Here is a 17,585-nt window from a genome sequence, read left to right as displayed (position 1 = left end):
GTCGTAAATCGAAAACGTGCTGGGTTCGACCCCCAGTCGTGTCGGCAGCAAAAACGACCGGGGTTTTTCGTAGCCATTTCCACCTCTACTCGACCGGCGCGGGAGTAGGGTTGGGCGGTGAGCTTTTTGAAGTTTTTTTTTACCTCTTTCCTCCCCAGCTTTGTTTTTGCTTTTGTTCCTTGCCCCTCTCCAGTCCGACATTCCTTTCTTGCTTACCTACCTTACGTATGACTGAGTCTCAGACTGAACATTCCGTCTGCGACGCTGGCTTCTCAACCTATCGCCATGGTGATGCTGATGAGAGAAACGGAATATCAACCAAGCATCCGGCTGGCTGGATCAGAAGAATCAAGTCCACTTAGCTATATCAAGGATATAGAAACGAGGAAAGACGCAAGAGGGCTTCACTCTCGCAAGGGGGCGGGCCACAATATAATACCTACCTACCTACCTACCTGTATAAGACCGGGCATGTTTGTGTCTGTGGGTGGCGGCTGGTGTTCAACCACTGTCTCGCTTTAATCCTATGGATGTATGTAGGTGGTGAAGGCCATCGATCATATCCGCAGTCTCCTTAGCCCATCCATGTGGATCTTGAACAGGTAGCTTCAACCGCAGCGCTGCCAGTTGCATTACGGCTTTCCAAACATAACAGTCCCCGGCAAGCCAAGACAGCACACCAATAGAAGCCGACCGGGTGGCCCCCCGTTGCCGCAACCTTGGAACTCGCCGGTACGGGGCTTGGCTCCCCACCTTTCCGGCGGGGATCCTTCGGCGGGCCCCTACCTAAAACAAGGCATTTCCGGTCCGGCGGCCGGAGCCGAAGCTGGAGCTTGGGTGACGTGAGTGAGTCACGACATCGACGATCCACTCTATTTTGTTGGACTAAAAATACTGGATATAAGGTATGTGCTGGGACGACAGGTACGCGGTTCTGGATGACTCTTTATTTCTGTATTTTGTTGAGTTAACAGCGCAGGGTCGGTCAGGCTTACTTGCGGTTCGATCAGCATTCCTTGTTCAAGACGCTCGTTCAGGAGAGGATTGAGAAGTTGATATACTTACCTACCTGAGGTACTTCCTGGTTGCATCAGACTTCACCATCGGTTGTTAGGTACTATCACGGCTGGCATCTAGGTACCCATCTACCGGTATCTACCTGATCCATAATAGCGGGAGACCACTACCCCCTGACAGTTCCGACGACACACTCTCATCTACACCTGGACCTGGGTCCAAGACCTTCCCACCTTTCCATCGTTGAGGTCAAGAACAACCCAACCCAACCAAAATGTCACCAAAAATCTACATCCACCTCGTCCGCCACGCCCAAGGCTACCACAACCTGCACCCGTCCAACCACACCCTCCCGGACCCGGAGCTGACACCGCTGGGCGTGGACCAATGCCGGCAGTTGCGGGAATCCTTCCCGTACCACGACGTCGTCACGCACCTTGTCGCGAGCCCTATGCGGAGGACGTTGCGGACTTGTTTGCTCGCGTTTGGCGACCCGAAGTATGCTGAGGCCGAGTTTCGCCGAGGAGACGGGGACGGGACTACTGGTGATGGGACGGGCGGTGCGTCTACAACGACAACGGCAACAGCAACAGCAACGACAACGACAGCCCAGCCCGGCAACCAAGTGGAAGAAGGAAACGAGCCAAAACACCCCCCCAAACCCCCGGTCCTCGCCCTCCCCGAAATCCAAGAAATCTCCCCTCTCCCCTGCGACATCGGCAGTCCCCTCCCCGCGCTCACCACCTCCTTCCCTCCCCACTTGGTCGACTTCCACCTCCTATCCACCTACGGCCCGGGCGCCGAATGGACCGACAAATCCTCGCGCTCCTCGCCCTTCTGCCCGACGGTCGCGAAGCTCGAAGCCCGCGCGCAAAAGGCGCGGCAGTTCCTCCGCCGGCTCGGGCAGGAGTATTTGGCCGCTGCGAACCCGGGACAAGGCCGGGATGTGCACATCGTGGCGGTCACGCACGGCGGGTTTTTGCATTTCTTGACGGGGGATTTTGACGGCGTGGATGTGAGCAGGGGCACGGGGTGGGGGAATTGTGAGTGGAGGATGTATGAGTTTCTTCGTCAAGGTGGTGGTGATGGGAAGGAGGAGGAGCAGGAGGATGAGGAGGCGAGGTTGGTTGAGACAAGGGAGAGTTGGAGGAGAAGGAGGGGCAGCGCGGCCGGGTTGACGGAGACGGAGCAGATGGAGTTGAGGGGGTTGGTGGGGAAGAGGTTGGTGGAAGAGTGGGGGGTTGATGAGGAGGAAGAGGAAAAGGAGAAGGCGTAAAGGGGGAGAGACGTTGGGATGGGGAAATGGATGTATATACGCATGTATTGGGACAGTCTGGTGAACGAGAACGTATGAGGAGGGCGTGGTGGATAAAGAATGGGACGGAGAAGGTTGGGTATGTTATCTTGGAGCAAGGGCCTAGTTTGAGTGTGATGAGGTGACGGTTTTTGGTGGAAACATCATTGCTGTCGACCATCAATGAGGAGACGAAGAAGGCAAAATATACTCGAGCAGGTAGAGTGATTATACACCAGATAGAGGTAATTGGAAAAGTCGAGCTACGTCCAGACCCAACCGCCACTACCAGATATACCATCGCCAGGCCCTCGAGATTCCTTCTCACCTGAGCTCCCATATATCTCGAAGTACACACATTGTATAGCATCGAAACATATCATACCGACTCTCATCCCCAATGCCGACAATGCAATAGTTATTAAATACCATGTGGTTACAACATTCCTAGGCCTCCAAAGAAATAAAACCACATACAAAGAAAGGCCGACACATCTCTCATTCCCACTCCCATTCCCACCAACTGCCGAAGGTCCTCAACTCTAAAACCCACCCATCAACCACAGCCAACCGTCCTCCAACCCAAATGAGGAACCTCCAACCAAAACGAGGAGCCGCTGCGTGACAACCGTCAAGGCTGACCGGCTCGCCTATCCTCAGGCCTCATCAGAGCCGCGCGCGCACCGGACTGAGTGAGTGTAAGTCTTCTCAGCCAGCCCAGGCCAGCCCAGTTCGAGCAGCAGCAGCAGCAGCAGCAGTAGCAGCAGAAGACGAAGCAATTTGTTTTTTTGTGGTTTGCCCGACAGAACAAGACTTACTTCCCGTTCAAGCAGTCCTTGATTTCTTTGGCGTACTTTTCGCGGACGGCTTTGCGGTTGATCTTTTGCGTGGCGGTTACAAGACCCTGTGTTACCATCATTGTCAGTCGTCGAGTTTGATACGAGAGTTAGGGTTGAGAGGTTAAGGTTAGGCCAGAAAACCAAACTCACATTCGCCGGCGTCCACTCCCCCTCCACCAACACCACCCCCACCACCGTCTCCAACGGGCTCAACCTCTCCCTCTTCGCCGCGGCCTGCAGCTCCTTCAGCACCGCGCTCCTCACCTTCGCGTCGCGGTGGGCGTTCCGCTCGGGCAGCGCGAACCCGTTCTCCTCGGCCAGCTTCGCCAGCGCCTTCTCGTGCGGCACCACCACGGCAATCGGCCGCGGATACGTCGAGTCGCCGTGCACCATGATGGTCTGCACGACCGCCACGCCGCGGTAGATAGCTTCGAGCTTCTCCAGGGCAATGTACTCCCCGCCCTGGAGCTTGACCAGGTTCTTGAGGCGGTCGACGACGGCGAGGTGGCCGTCGCGCGTGAAGCTGCCGATGTCGCCCGTGCGGAACCAGCCGTCGGGCGTGAAGGCGCGGGCGGTCTCTTCGGGGTTTTCGAAGTACGAGGTGATGACGGGCGGGCCGCGGATGAGGATCTCGCCTTGCGGAGGGTTGGTGGTGGTCAGGTAGCCCAGGTCGGGGTGGGAGAGGAGTTTGACCTCGACGGAAGGGGGGATGGGGCCGATGGCGCTGCCGGGGGTCCCTGGGGTGGTGGGTTAGTAATGTACAGTACATGCATACATAATAGGTACCGTATGTGTGTGTATGTGTCTGCCTGCCGGTGATGGCGGTGATGGTCGGTAGGAAGAGATGCCGAGCAAAGAAAGAACTTACATTCTAACGGACACCCCAACGCTCCATTCCCGCACGTCTCGGTCAGTCCATACCCGCTCAACATGGGCGCGACGACCATGGACAAAAACCGCAGCGTGGGCGCCGAAATCCCCGACGCGCCATTGACAATAAACCTCAACCTGCCCCCCGTCATGGCCCTGACCTTATTAAACACCGCCGCATCCAACAAGCCCGCCCCGGGCAGCCCGGAGCTGATCAGAAACGTCTTGACCGCCAGCGCCGAGCGGAACACGGCGCTCGCCACGGGCCCCGCGGCCTTGACCTGGCTCTCGATGCCCTTTTTCACCGTCTCCCAGATCTGCGGCACGCCCACCATCACGGTCGGCTTGAACGCGCGCATGTCCCCGTGGCAGTTGCGCATGCTGACGTCGGAGAGCGTGCGCGGGTTTCCGTAGCCGAGCGTCGCGCCGACGAAGATGACGAGGTTTTCCAGCACCAGCTCAAAGATGTGTGCTAAGGGGAGGTAGGCGAGGACGTACTCGCGGTGCGAGACGGCTTCTTCCACGACCGCGTGCAACCCCGCCACGGCGGACACAAACGCCGCGTGAGTGACGGGCACGCCCTTGGGCGCACCTGTGCTGCCCGAGGTGTACATGATGCAGTAGACGTCTTCAGGGGCGGGTTGGACCGGGACCGTTGGGGTTTCTTGGCCCAGGGCAAGCAGTTCCTCGAAGGAGAGGACTGTGAGGTTTTGGTGGGTTTGGCGGAACTGTTCGATCTGGGAGTCCGGGACGGGGAGGTGAGTGTCGTCATTGTAGATGACATATTTGACCGAGGTAGATTTGGCCAGGGGCCCGGTCACGGTCTTGAACAGGTGCGGGTCGACAAAGACGGCCTCGGGCTCGCTTTGCAGGAGGGAATGCTCCACGCCCGACTCGCCGAGCGTGTCGTAGGCCGTGACGATGGTCATGGATTGGGAGGCGCAGGCGTGGGCGATAGAGAGCCATTGGGGGCTGGATACCAGGTGGTTAGTAGGGGGGAGAATAGATATTAAGTCAAGGGATATTGACACACCTCGTCGTTGCAAAGAGATACACCTTATTCTTGGGCTCCAACCCCAGCTTCCGCAGCCCCGCCCCGACCTGCAACACCTGGGTAAGATACTCCTGGTACGTGCGGTACGAATAGTCCGACAGCTCATAGTAGGTCCATTCCTTCTCCGTCTCGACGGTCCGGCCATCCACCACCTTGGACACCTTCTTGGTCTCCTTGTGGGTGTGCAGCAGCTTGCGGCTGCCAATGGCGGGCTCCTGGGCGTAGAGCTTTGCGCTGCGGCGGAGCAGGTCGAAAACGGTGGTGACGTCTGAGGCGGGGCGCTCGACCAGGCCGTTGACGGCCTTGGGGTGGCGACGGGGAATGGTTTCCCCCTCGACGGGCTCGTAGCCGGGAGCTTCGATGGTGAAAGGTGGTTTGTGCACCTTTCGCATGGGAATTGGGCCTGTTTTGTATTCGTCGGACATTTTGAGGTCTGGTGGTTTGGATGGTGTTGTTGTAGTCTACCATGGGTGTCAATTGAAGTTGGAAGAAGGGCAATTTATTCTGATGACAGAGGCGGGCCTCGGCTGATTCCAGTTCTGCTGACAGCAAGAGTAGGATCAGAATACGATGGAGGTCACCTACCTACCTAGGAGATACCTCGGCACATCAGAGACGCAGGCAAAGGGCGTCCAATGACGACACAATGAGGCTTGCAGGTTTGTTGAGCTGGTGAGTCAAGGTTGGGGAAAGTCGATGAAGGGTGACGGGAGATGGGGGATGATGGAGGGTTGATCTTGGGATCTTAGAAGATATCAAACCTCGAGCATGGGGTAGCTATCTCGTGTTGAAGTCAATTGCACAGTTGAGCAAGTCGATCATGATGCGAGCCCGGAGCACCGGAACCATGTCGTAGGAAAATATATAGATTTGCCATCATCCATCTTCCAAGCATTTGCTGTGCACCAAGCTTCTATTTGCAGTCATTGCAGCTATTGGGTCACCAGGTAGCATAACTCCATCCTGCTCAGGTGATGGGAGCTTTTTTGTGCCCGTAGTCTAACAGTTCAGACAGAAATGCAGGGAGCTCTCCAGATCGACCATGACGAGATGTTTCCTCGAACTGCCCATCCTCTTGCCGCGAAAATGCGATGACGCTGCTCAGAGATCTGATGACCAGGGTACCCCAGCTCAGTGGGTCCCAGCTGCGCCTTGGATGTGGGGTTAGCGCTTCCTTGGCTGAACTTGGCAGCACTTGGCAGCTGTCAGCCCAACGGGAAGCCCCGCTTTAAGCAACGGCCGCCCGTCTCGGCATCCGTCGGGAGATCCACAACCCCGAACTCCGGCTTGACACCATCAGGGACGACCTCACGACCAGAGCCGCGTCGAACCACACCACTACCACAGGAGAATGGATACTCGACCCCGTGAGGTATAACCGAAAAACATAACAGACTCTCTGCTACAAGATGTGCAACAAGATAACCAAAACCCCAAGAAAGGTGTCAAGGCTCAGAGTGAGAAGATGATGAGAGACACTAGTAAATAAAGACCCCAACATGAAAGTCCATAACTACAGAGTACATCTGTCGACTCAGGTCCCAAGATCCGCGAGGATTCTGAACACCACAAATCCAAAATATCTTGCAAGCTACTGTGGGAAGGTGCCTGTCAGCAAGTGGTGTAAGGGTTCTTAACAATTCACAGCCAGGAGTCTTCAGCCCTTTGGAGCAGTATTAGTGTGTCTCAGCGGACCACCATGGAGGTTGAGCCACCTTATTTGGATAATAATCGTATTGTCTTGAGGTGCCGAATAAAGAAAAGATCAGATGAATACCTACAGGCCCTGAGCGAACCTAAACAATTGCTACAGAACCTGAACCTTGATGGTCGCCTTAAGAGGCATTGTTTCGCGGCGAGTGGTTGGAGTTTCCTTCTTCTGTTCTTATAGAGAGAAACTTTCTTCCCGCAAATCCAACTTTTCCCCATTTCCTTCTTCTTACCACGAACCTCAACAACCACTTCCCCGGTATGTGTCCCCGACCCTTACATCTTCCCCAGCTATGGAGCTCGCCTGTCTGCTAGTATTTTTTACTGCCCTGGATCGATCGGTCTACGAAACGACAACTGCCCTCCACGATCTTGGTTGGTCAGAGGTCATCTAACAACATTTCTACAGATTCCAGTCAGTCTGCCTCGTCGCTGTCGTCAAGATGGCCAGTCCTGAGCAGCCCAACCCGGGCTCTGGCTCAGACGAGCCGAAGAACGAGCGTCCTTGGGCCCTTCACATGTCCTGCGTTGGCGGTGAGGTCAGCATTGGGCTGCCACCTGTGCCGTATACAGAAGACACGGCCGTGGAATATGGAAAGAATATCGGGATCAGAATGCTCTACACCGTGTCTATTATGAATGGTGTGATGAAACATGGAATCACCGACCCTGCTCTCCAGCAGATTGTCGACCGTTCCGAGGTACGTACTTTATCACTTGATTCATACTTGGTAATATGCTATTAACTCTGTCGGACTTTTAAAGTCGATTTCTTCGCTTTCTCCGTCTCAACCCGTGGTCGACCAACGGTGCTTCTGGCCGCAGCTCCATCTCAATTAAGCATCGTCATCAGCGTGATGGTAAGTTCCTCTGCTAGGCACCCAAATCCTATCATACTTCAGAACACTGACAAAATCTAGCTGCTGCGGCTTTTGTCTTCTGCGAGGATTTGATGAATCCAATCGGAGACGGATGGTCCGTAAAGACATGGTGCGATGCTTGCCTTGTCCACACAAGCCCGTTCGACATGTGCATCGAGACAGAGCTCTTTGGAGGGGCTTGTCTGAACTGCGTGTACAACGGAACGCAGCACGAATGCTCCATCTTCACCGGCAAAGAGGAAGATCTTCGGAGTAGTGAGTACCTACTTACCTGAATCAGAATATGAGCATGCCTTTCTTCGGTTCTAACCCGCCTCCGGCGACAGTCTCCGACGTAACTGATGACGGCCTCGACGGTTTTGTGCGTCCGCCTACCCCATCCGAGATGAACTTAGAGAGCTGTGACTCCGAAGATGAGAAGCCCTGGCCTGAGAAGGTTCGGCTCAGCCGTGGTATCATGATGGACATGCTGGACGATATTCTGCCCACTCTCACGCCGGAGGAGCTGGAAAGCGTTCACGCAAGGGTCGGGATGGAGAAGGCTCGGAGAGCTGGAGAGCTGGTGAGATGGCTTGAGCCTGCTCGGGCAAGCGGACAGACTGCCGTCTGGACTGCCGTCAGTCTGCTCTGCGTTGGTTGGGACAGGGAAGGCATCCATGGGTAGTTGGTTTTCTTCTTCAAACTCGGGGTGAGCAGCTTAGGGACTCGGAGAAATAGGGCAAGTAGGGATCATGAACTGGGATTGCATTCACCATGCCCCAACGGCTCCGGCAACGTTCAAGATGACTTCGAGATGACTTCCTAAGTCTTTTTTGACTGGCAATGGAAGTTAACATCAGCCCGGTGAACTCACCCAAAACAGCCAGACATTGTCACTACCTCAGATCGTCCAAAACACTACACTTACGATGACATCAAACACACATCACCTACCTCACGGTGAGGGAGTCGAGGATATTGGTATATCTACGAGCACAATTGTGAGATCCCAGGCCGCATATATCCATCATGTCTCGAGGATCCGTCCCTCAACAAAGCCACCATCTCGCAACGCTCATCGACATCATACACCATGTGTATCAGACACATCAGACGGACGTGGTAGTGAGTGCAGCTAGTCCCCTGAGTTGTGCTTCTCTGGTACTGGTAACAACATTCATCTATTACTCTCAGTGCGTGTCGCGACAGCCATGCCGACGAGGACGATGACGACAAGACCATCGTTGCTCACAAGCCCGAGAAGGGCCTAACACACGCAACCGTCCGTCGTGACGTCACGGCCTATGAATGGTGCGAAGGTGGAAGGGAAAGACAGTTCCCTGGGTTTGTCGATGGTGCGTTTCCCATGAACACCACCTGCCACTCGATGACTTACTGAACCTCAGCGTGTGATGATGGCCCGATCCCTCCCAGTTAACACCACAGTCAGACTACACCCTCACCCACGCGGTCTGCACCAAGGGCAACCTCCGTGACGAGTTCCTCGACTACGTGTCCCGTCGCTTCTGCCCGTCCTGCGAGGCCAAGGGATGCCAGGAAACCTGGCCGGAGTGGTGTCGCTACGGGTATATCACCGATCGCGAAAGGGCGGCTGCTGCTCAGAAGGCGAAGGAGAAGAAGAAAAAGGAGAAGGGGAAAAGGAAGAAGACTGGGGACTGGTCTCAGAAAAGGGACGACGCATACAGCAGACCATCCCGCAAGCTTTCTTCGACAGATGCGGATTCCACGTCGAAGAAGAAAGGGGCTGAGCCACCGCTGAGGAAGATTGATCTGGACGCTGAGGATAGGTGGGAGCTCGGATCATTTGGCGGACGGTCGTCGTCTCAGAGTGGGGGGAGGACTTCGTTGGGGAACCGGTCACGCAAGGATGGGGAAGACTCAGGTTAGGGAGGAGGGCTTCTCATCCTTGTATATCGACGTCCCTCTCTACAAGTGCGTTTACTTCCTTACCCAAAGTCTCGAGAAAGGGGGTGGAGGAGGTAGGGGTGTCAACACAGACTCCACCTTCGAGTGACAGCCAAACATTATGAACCTGAATGGTCATCGGGCCCTATGTGTCCTTGGATGTCTAGCATCCTGACGATATCAGGAAGCATCCCAGGTCCGTATGACTTCCCGGGATCGAAGGCGCAGAGGGGTTGTGATATTGGCTCGGTCGGAAGGCCCGAGTGTCAGGACAATTGAGTGCAGCTAGAACAGACCTATGGACCTAAGGTAAACATAGGAGGCTGAAGGCTATGATCATGGAACTGTACTGCTTCACCTTGCTCCGAGAACGACCAGTGTTGCTCAAAACCTGGGCAATCTCCTTTGGCTTTTCTTCTGCTCACTCCGGAGGGGATCGTAGCGAGTTCTTTCATCTACCTACTTCATCACTAAGTTGATCTATCTCATTACGCCTCTAAATATCGCATCGATATACTTCTTCACTTCCTGTGGAAAATCATCCCAACTGTTCAAGTCTTCCTCTCTCTCACTTACGCCAGCCATCCCCTCACCAAGCAAGCCTCCCAACCCATCGCTGCGACAGGACTTACTTCCCCCAGCCACTCACTTCCCCGGCCAATCCAGTCCCCAGCCAACCTACCTGTACAAGTACATAGCTCAACATCTCATCAAGCACCCCGAAAGCGCCGCCTTCACCGAGATGTGGTCACCTCTCCAGATGGCAGGCAGCCCAAACCAGGGCGAACCAGGGCGAAACGCCACAGCGTCACTCAACTTAGCCTGTGATGGTGTGTGCGCACGCACGCGCTGCGCTGGCGTGTCTAAGTCTGTGTAGGTACAGTACCTCCCAGCAAGTCCTACTCCGTACAGAGTATGTCTGTGTCAGCCCAAACCCAGTTCATCCATCCATCCAGCGCCGCAACGCCCGCCGCGCCGCGCCGCACCGCACCGCACCGCAGCCCGCAGCCCCAGGCTTCGGAGGTGGCCCGTTTCAGCTCAGTCCTCGTGACGGGCGCCACCCCATGCCATCCCGCCCCACGCCGCGCTCTACAGAGGTTGGTGATAGGACATTTACTGTCATCCAAAAGACACAAGATTGGACAACTCAGCAACTGAGCACACGCCCCCAACGCCCCGAGATTGGTGCATAACGGAGGCAGACAAGCAGACTGACAGACAGAGAGACAGATGACGGGCAGCCCGTAGGCAATGCGGCCCAAACATCCACATACACCGCATCTCGCATCCCGCGTCCATCCGGGGACGCATCAGTCTACTGCGCGGCATCAAAGCGGAGGGTTCATGCACGTCTTTTCCGGCGGTCAGCGACCAAGGTTTCCTCCCACATGGGCCTATCCATCCAATGACACGTTTGTTGGAGTTCTGGGTTTCGTAAAGAGATCCATCTACGCTACTTCCAGAGTCCCCCGTGGCAAGTATGGACACTAGCCCCAGTATCGTCGCCATCTCCCCGCATCGCGGTATGATCTTGTCGCCTCCAGGTCGCGGGGTACATATGTATGGAGCAATGGAGTCAAGGTACTCTTCGGCAAGCCGAGCCGACTGGACCGACAAGCAAGGATGTCCGGCGGCTGGACGGTACCAGATCAATCGTCGACGTCCACTACCGTGGTTGCCATTGCCATCGCCATTGCCGTCGCCGTCGCCGTGAAGTTCGGGAAGTTGGACTTCCAGACCGTCGAGGTGGCGGCTGTGATGGTACTGTTTCTTTGCCACTAGCATGGTGACGCGGAATGGCTTACACGGGTACTTACTGTGTAAATAGGAGGATGGGAGATCCTTAGGAGGTACGTAGCAGGTAATCATGGGCCCATCCGAGAGAAAGAAGACAGTGGTATCCGTAAACCACCGCGAGAAATGCCGGGCATGCAACGTCGGCTATGGTTTGCCTCCCGGTTGATGATTTGCTTTGCCGACACACTATTAGATGATGCCAACCCGCTCTTGTCCCCACTGACTTTGGAAATCTGTCTTGTGCATCAACTCCGGACATGTTCGGCCACAACCAGGTCAAGTTCAAGGCACGTGCCCCGGGAACTCTCGAGCCGCTGAACTATCACGACGCCCCTCCGCCAGGCCGGAAACGAGAACGAGGTGAAGGAAACGGAGTTCGTCTCCCCTCAAACCAAAATTCCACCAACTCATCCACCTCGTCCTCAACCACCTGGCCCATTAGACATCTGATGATGCAATACTTGGAGAACATATTAGCGGCTCTGCAAAGCCTAGAACGTGCCCATCCCACCCTCTCCACTCCAACGGCGCTAAAAACCAAGAACCAAGAACCCAAGAACCAAGAAGAAACCTTGTGTAACCCATCCTCACCACCACAACCAGGCGTTCAAGCGCGCTGTTTGGTCTGGGAAGAAAACCCCGGATCAGGAGAAGGGGCAGAAAATATCCGTTTCTGTCCACAAAATCCCAAATCGAGAGAAATAAATATCCCTGTACACCTGGTTCGGAGGGGCCTTTGCTTCTTCCCACCACCACCACCACCAGGCCTCCCCGTTCCCACCCACCATCAAGCACCGCCGCTGGTTGCTGAATTGTCCCGTCAGTAACGTGACTGGTGACCGAGAAGAGTTTTCTCTTGTGGTGTGTGTGAGTTGGCAACTTTGGTCAATGCGCGCCAGTCACGAGCGACGATGAGCGACGGCCGAGAGGGCGACGGGAGGCCGATGGGGCAGCATCACGTCAGTGGTGAGCCGCTGCTCGGCAGAGTCTGGACAGCGGGGAGCTTAGTGTAGTTTGGAGGCCGCGGGAGGGGCACGCCCAACTTCGGGCCCTACTGGCTCAGTCACTCACTCACTCACTCACTTACTCACTCACTCGCCTCAGGTACTCACATGCCATATGCTTTCATCGTCTCTTCACCTACGTAACTGCTCACTCAAGACACCAAACTCTCCAGCGTCGACAGCAAGACAACAACAATACCACCTGCCAGACCATCAAGTGAATCTCTGCCCCTCTCCAAACCAACCCACCCCTGGCCCTCCCCGCCTCAAAACCAGGCACCTTCCCCTCCAGCCCCTCCAGCCAGCCCCTCGAGCCCCTCCCCCACGGCCAAACGCGGCGATCCAGGGGTGGCGTTGGTCAGCCTGGCCCAGCTGGTGGAGAACCACGCGCTTGCACAGCTTGGGATGAGGGGTTAGTGGGCAAAAAGTCAAAAAGTCAAAACGTCAGCTGCCTGTGCAGAAAATAATAATGATAGTAAAAAAAAAAGCTTTTTTATTCTTGTTCGCATTTTTTTGACACCGCCAAACCCACAACGAACGGGTGATGTCGGAACCTCGACTGCATCATGACATAAACCATCTTGACCGCCGCCGCCGGGAGGGGCTGGTGCTAGGTAGAAGAAGGTGGAAATTCGGGTGAGGGCTTTTCCGCGCAATGCCAGCTCAGCAGCAGCAGCGGGAAGCAAAAAGAAAGAAAAATCATGCTCGGCAGGTGATGCTTGGGAGAGGGGCGGACTGACAGAATCCACCGCAACCACTGGAACCGCCATCGCTAGGTGGCTAGCTGGGGCTTCGGCGCGAGACAACCAAAACGCCGTTTTAACTCCGATGTGGTTGGTGGGCTCTGCCGCTGACTGACGCGGAAGAAGCACGACATTGTCGCGGCCACGGCTCGCGGTGAACTAGTACCAGACCTTCAGCGCCAGTTAGGTGTCTACACTAGGCGCGCCAGAGCGCGTCTATTCGTGGCTACTGCGCGAAAGGCACCACGTCCAACGCGACCCAGGCTCGCGTAAGCCGGGCAGACTTTAGCGTGTACCAGCAGACCGCGAACCACAACTCGGTTCTGAACGGAGTAACGTTAACCTTGGCTTCAGCCTTCAGAACGTGCACCGCTTTGCAGAGCAGGGAGGCCGGCGTTCGTCCAACTCTTGGTGTCTGAACAAGTCTGACAGGCCGGGCCGGTTGGGAGATGATGGTAGAAACCGGTTGAAAGACGGAGCTTGCGCCACTTGCTACTGTTCCATTACATGCCAGCACAGCAAACCTGGAAGCACAGCTTCCTCCTGCAGGATGACTTCTACTGACGAACGGCTTGCGGCCTGCATCTCATCACTCAGCGCTGCCTTGGTTTGGATGCCCGTTGATAGGAACTGGCTACGTGCCGTGTGCCTAAATGTGTAAGTCAGCAAGGCCAGAGTTTGCCGCAATACTGTATGGGATGTCGGTACATGCAGTACGGATTACGAAGTTGAAGAACTCCCATCATCACCTCCCAACGTCCGCTAAGCAACCCAACTGCCGACCTCAACCCGGAATGTTCTCCAGAGTACCGACCACAGCACGGTAGGCGGCAGGGTAGCATCCAGATCGCCATCTGATCAGAGAAAAGCTGACGAACCAACCCAACCCAACCCAACCAACCAAGCCGTCAGCTGCGCCTGTACAGCCGCGCCGCCGCGCGCTTCGTTGTCCCATCCACACCCGCCGGTCAGGGTCAGGGTACCTGTTGAATTTATCCGGCCCATTTAGCCTGTGCCTGCGCCCGAAGTCACGTTCGTTCGGGGCTTTTTGACAGCCTCTAGATCAGGTTGGGCTGCTGAATGGGTGGCGGTCATGATCATGGTTTATGGTAACGATCATGGGCCTTGTTTGGGCTGGGAGGGGTTGGTGAGGTTTGAAGAGGGGTGATAGGTTTTGGGGAGGCGGGATGGGGTTGGGTGGCTGAGAAGGGTTTTCTAACGAGAAAGAGAAGGAGGATGAGTGATGGGAGAACGGTGCGTCCGTTTGGTCCGGTCGAGGCGAAACGCTGGGTTTGTCCAGCTAAGCAGGTGATGGTGATCCAGACAGACGGGCCGTGGAAATAATAAGTTTTCGAGATAAAATCGTTTTTAAAAGAAAAACAAAAAGTCTGGGAGATCTCGTTGCTCGGTTCGCATGGAGGCTGACCATGCCCCGAGACAGATGCAGTCTGTAACCCAACCAATACTACAATCTCCTATATCCATATGCTTCACTGGAACACAACGAAGGCCATAGAAGTTCGGATCCTCTATGAGACCATTTGATATCAGTGCCGGAATATAGAAGTATGTCTCTCTCTCCGCGGACGTCTCAGCCCCCATTGGCCGTGTTCCGCCCACGCACACATCTTCAGCAGGCCTGCGGCGAAGCATCTCACCGAGCCTCCTCCCCTCCAAGTCCGGCAAGCGTTCCCATTGGCGGTGCGCCGGTCAGATTCCCGGTGCGTGCGACAGCGCAACGTGAACGCTGACGCGGGAACTTGAACTCTCGAAATAACTAAGTACCAAGAGATAGGGGATGCGAGTCTTACTCTGACCACCAACCTCCGTACCCCAGATCATTTGCGAATAAGATTTCGTGCTGATGCCCCCCGGCAGTTGTGGTGTTCAGTTGAGGAACGGTCCGAGGCCGCTGACCAGGGAGTGTCAGCGTGCATCTCTACACTACCTATAGCTATTGCTCCTATTATTCTCTCGCTGATGTGGTCCGGGAAGCTTCCCCGGAAGATCAGACCTTTGGTAAAGGAGGTCATCAGTCAGGTCAGGGGGTCCGCGATGTCGTCTGAGTGCTGAGGTCAGACGACGCCTTTGCGAATCCCCAGACGCCACCCCGAAGTCATGACCTACTTCCAGTTGTCAGGAGGGCTGCGATAATTATCGTCAATGTTCCCGCCGAGACTTAACACCACAACCTATACCTACCCAACAACGCTTGGATCAAACCCAGCTGTCTCTGCTGCCTGCAACAACAGCCTTCTTTTAATAACTCCCTACCAGCAGCTGCCTCGACCGACGGCCCGTTTACGACCACCCAAACCGAACCGCCAACAACCCAAAAACCTCCCCGGGACCGAGACCTCGACCCAGTGACCCTGCGCCTCCCGCGCCGTGCAACGCTCCTCCGACTCTTCCCCCTGAACTAACCCGCTCGCAGCGGCGTTGATGAGGACATGAGAGCAGTATGCTGTGTAATATGCTTCTCGGATCCCCGTGAGACATGAGTTCTGGGGTCACACACACATTCCCTTGCGTGCGCCCCGTGGCATGTATGTACAGCGGCACGGAGGAGTTCAAGCAAGACACAGGGAGAAAGATGAGGCCATCTGTAATCCGCAGCAGCAGCAGCGGGCTACATACACACATACTTGCTTACCTACTGGTTCGGCACCCGCGTGAGGACAGACAGCGTTGTGTACCCGAGAGCAGATCGGAGGCAGGAGTGACACGACGTCGACGGCCAGCTCGTAAATGAGAACCGATGAACGGGTTTGTGAAACTATAAGCTCCCGCTGTGTCGCGGTCGGGAGATTCGGTTCCTGCTGTGATGTGTGATGACTTTTATCTACACCGGAACGGGTCAGCCGGTGGTTTCGAGGCCGGGAACTACACACACCTAGGTCCAGCTGAGCTCCCTCACTACCTGGTACGTAGCCTCGTTCGCCTCATAATTTGTGTGGAAACGTCGATTGCCGATGTATCTGGCCTCGAATAGGGTTGCACGAAACGACAATCCATGTCAGGGGAGGGTGGGAAGGTAATATATCCTCGAGGCTTGCGCTGCTGGATAATAGGTGAGGCTGATGTCGGGTTCGGGCTGACCGTGAGACTCTTTGGCTTACAACAGCCCAGCCGCTAGGAGAGGCCGGGCTAGGCCAAGCAATAGTACCGGTGAGAACAGGCAAGTGGTGCGCATCGGGGAGAAAATATAGAGCCGGTCAGCGTTTTGTGCTCCTTTTCTCGAAGTGATGGACTGCGCTGGGAGTGCGCATGGGATCATTCATCGCCATTTGTGTTTCCTCAAAGATGAGAAGAGTGTCAGCAACACAGCTAGAACAATGTCTAAGATTGTCCGCCCGCAGCATCGAGGACGATGCTTGATCAACTCGATCGCATGCGGCTCGCCGTGCAACTCTCTTGTCTGTGCGCACTTCTGTCGGCTTCGGCCGAATGGGGTTTCCGCTGTTGTGCGGTTGTTGTACCATGACGATCTCATTTCCAGCGTGTTTCCGTGTTTCGTTGAGGTATGTAGCTAGGTTGGAACTTTGGAGATGAGAATGTGAGCAGCGGCTGGATCGTGACCATCATCACTCAAACGTGAGTTTTAACGGGTGTTGTTCAGGGGCTGAACAACCCAGGAGTCCAAACGGCCCACTCAACCGCAGCGCTTCTCCAGGAACTTTCCCCAGCTTCCCCGGATTTTCGATATCAGCCTGAAGGGTCAGCCGAAGCTTGTTCCGTCAGCGATGCAGCTAAAGACCAGGTCCGCACTACAAACAGAGATGTGTACGTAGGATGACTTCTCGAATTGTCTATGGTACGTATGTCCTGTACTTTGGAACTCGGCAATCGGACCGCCGTAGCCATGGTCATCTCGCTCCGGGAGCGAAATTATCTGATGCAAGACAACTTCACAGTGAACTCGGTCTCGGGAGTCATTTTGGACCGCCATTGTCCCGAAGATGTCCGTCCGAGCTTCAAGCATCAGACAACTCAAGGGTCCCAAAAGTCCCGCACCCTCAACCACGTGGGTTGAAGATGCCCAACTTGTCTTGATATTTGTCTGTCACTTAAACTCTCCGGGATTATACGGAGTCGGGCATCAGAGACACAACCCGGCCGACCGACCGACCTGGCCGTTGCTCGGCTATTCCAAATCACCCCATAATCAACGTCTTTGGGTGTTCAAAACCTACCACCAACATCCCAAAGATGGACCGATAATTCCTTCGTTGTGGCCATCCTAGCCAACCGGTGTGATACCTATCCAAGGAAGCAACGAAAAACGCCCGGACCCTCTGCCGTTGCCGTTGAGTCAAAGCACCTCACTGAACCGTTAAACCTCGCCTTATTATTATTAAGCAACGATGAAGTGGCTTTCGTGGTCAGACAACAACGACATAACGGCAAAAGGTTGCCCAAAAAGAAAAATAGAAATAAAAATAAAATTGGGTTCGTCGGCCGTGGTTGGTCA

At 55.2% G+C, this 17,585-nt stretch overlaps 5 protein-coding genes across 5 annotated transcripts; 4 read left to right on the top strand and 1 right to left on the bottom strand.

The window, feature by feature from the left end:
* Positions 1 to 1,291: 1,291 nt before the first annotated feature.
* VTJ04DRAFT_10205 (uncharacterized protein) lies at positions 1,292 to 2,293 on the top strand (the record flags this gene model as incomplete). Its single annotated transcript, XM_069357919.1, has 1 exon — positions 1,292 to 2,293. The coding sequence occupies one exon, from the start codon at positions 1,292 to 1,294 to the stop codon at positions 2,291 to 2,293; it is 1,002 nt and encodes a 333-aa protein (XP_069214939.1).
* Positions 2,294 to 2,319: 26 nt separating this feature from the next.
* Positions 2,320 to 2,936, top strand: VTJ04DRAFT_10204 (uncharacterized protein; the record flags this gene model as incomplete). The annotated part of the gene is made up of 2 exons (XM_069357918.1): positions 2,320 to 2,445; positions 2,763 to 2,936. 2 exons carry the CDS (start codon positions 2,320 to 2,322, stop codon positions 2,934 to 2,936), a joined length of 300 nt encoding a protein of 99 aa, XP_069214938.1.
* Positions 2,937 to 3,125: 189 nt separating this feature from the next.
* Positions 3,126 to 5,499, bottom strand: VTJ04DRAFT_10203 (uncharacterized protein; the record flags this gene model as incomplete). Its single annotated transcript, XM_069357917.1, has 4 exons — positions 3,126 to 3,215; positions 3,301 to 3,887; positions 4,019 to 4,992; positions 5,054 to 5,499. 4 exons carry the CDS (start codon positions 5,497 to 5,499, stop codon positions 3,126 to 3,128), a joined length of 2,097 nt encoding a protein of 698 aa, XP_069214937.1.
* A 1,401-nt stretch (positions 5,500 to 6,900) lies between these two features.
* VTJ04DRAFT_10202 (uncharacterized protein) lies at positions 6,901 to 9,552 on the top strand (the record flags this gene model as incomplete). The annotated part of the gene is made up of 8 exons (XM_069357916.1): positions 6,901 to 7,043; positions 7,194 to 7,412; positions 7,465 to 7,485; positions 7,550 to 7,644; positions 7,705 to 7,920; positions 7,992 to 8,325; positions 8,839 to 8,999; positions 9,095 to 9,552. 8 exons carry the CDS (start codon positions 6,901 to 6,903, stop codon positions 9,550 to 9,552), a joined length of 1,647 nt encoding a protein of 548 aa, XP_069214936.1.
* Positions 9,553 to 10,485: 933 nt separating this feature from the next.
* On the top strand, positions 10,486 to 11,352 carry VTJ04DRAFT_10201 (uncharacterized protein; the record flags this gene model as incomplete). The annotated part of the gene is made up of 2 exons (XM_069357915.1): positions 10,486 to 10,667; positions 11,115 to 11,352. 2 exons carry the CDS (start codon positions 10,486 to 10,488, stop codon positions 11,350 to 11,352), a joined length of 420 nt encoding a protein of 139 aa, XP_069214935.1.
* Positions 11,353 to 17,585: the final 6,233 nt, after the last annotated feature.

Source organism: Mycothermus thermophilus, assembly GCF_041956435.1.
Source record: "Mycothermus thermophilus strain CBS 625.91 unplaced genomic scaffold VTJ04scaffold_7, whole genome shotgun sequence".
Lineage (NCBI taxonomy): Eukaryota > Fungi > Ascomycota > Sordariomycetes > Sordariales > Chaetomiaceae > Mycothermus > Mycothermus thermophilus.
Note: the sequence above shows the minus strand (reverse complement) of the source record. Positions and strands in the feature narration are given on the sequence as shown.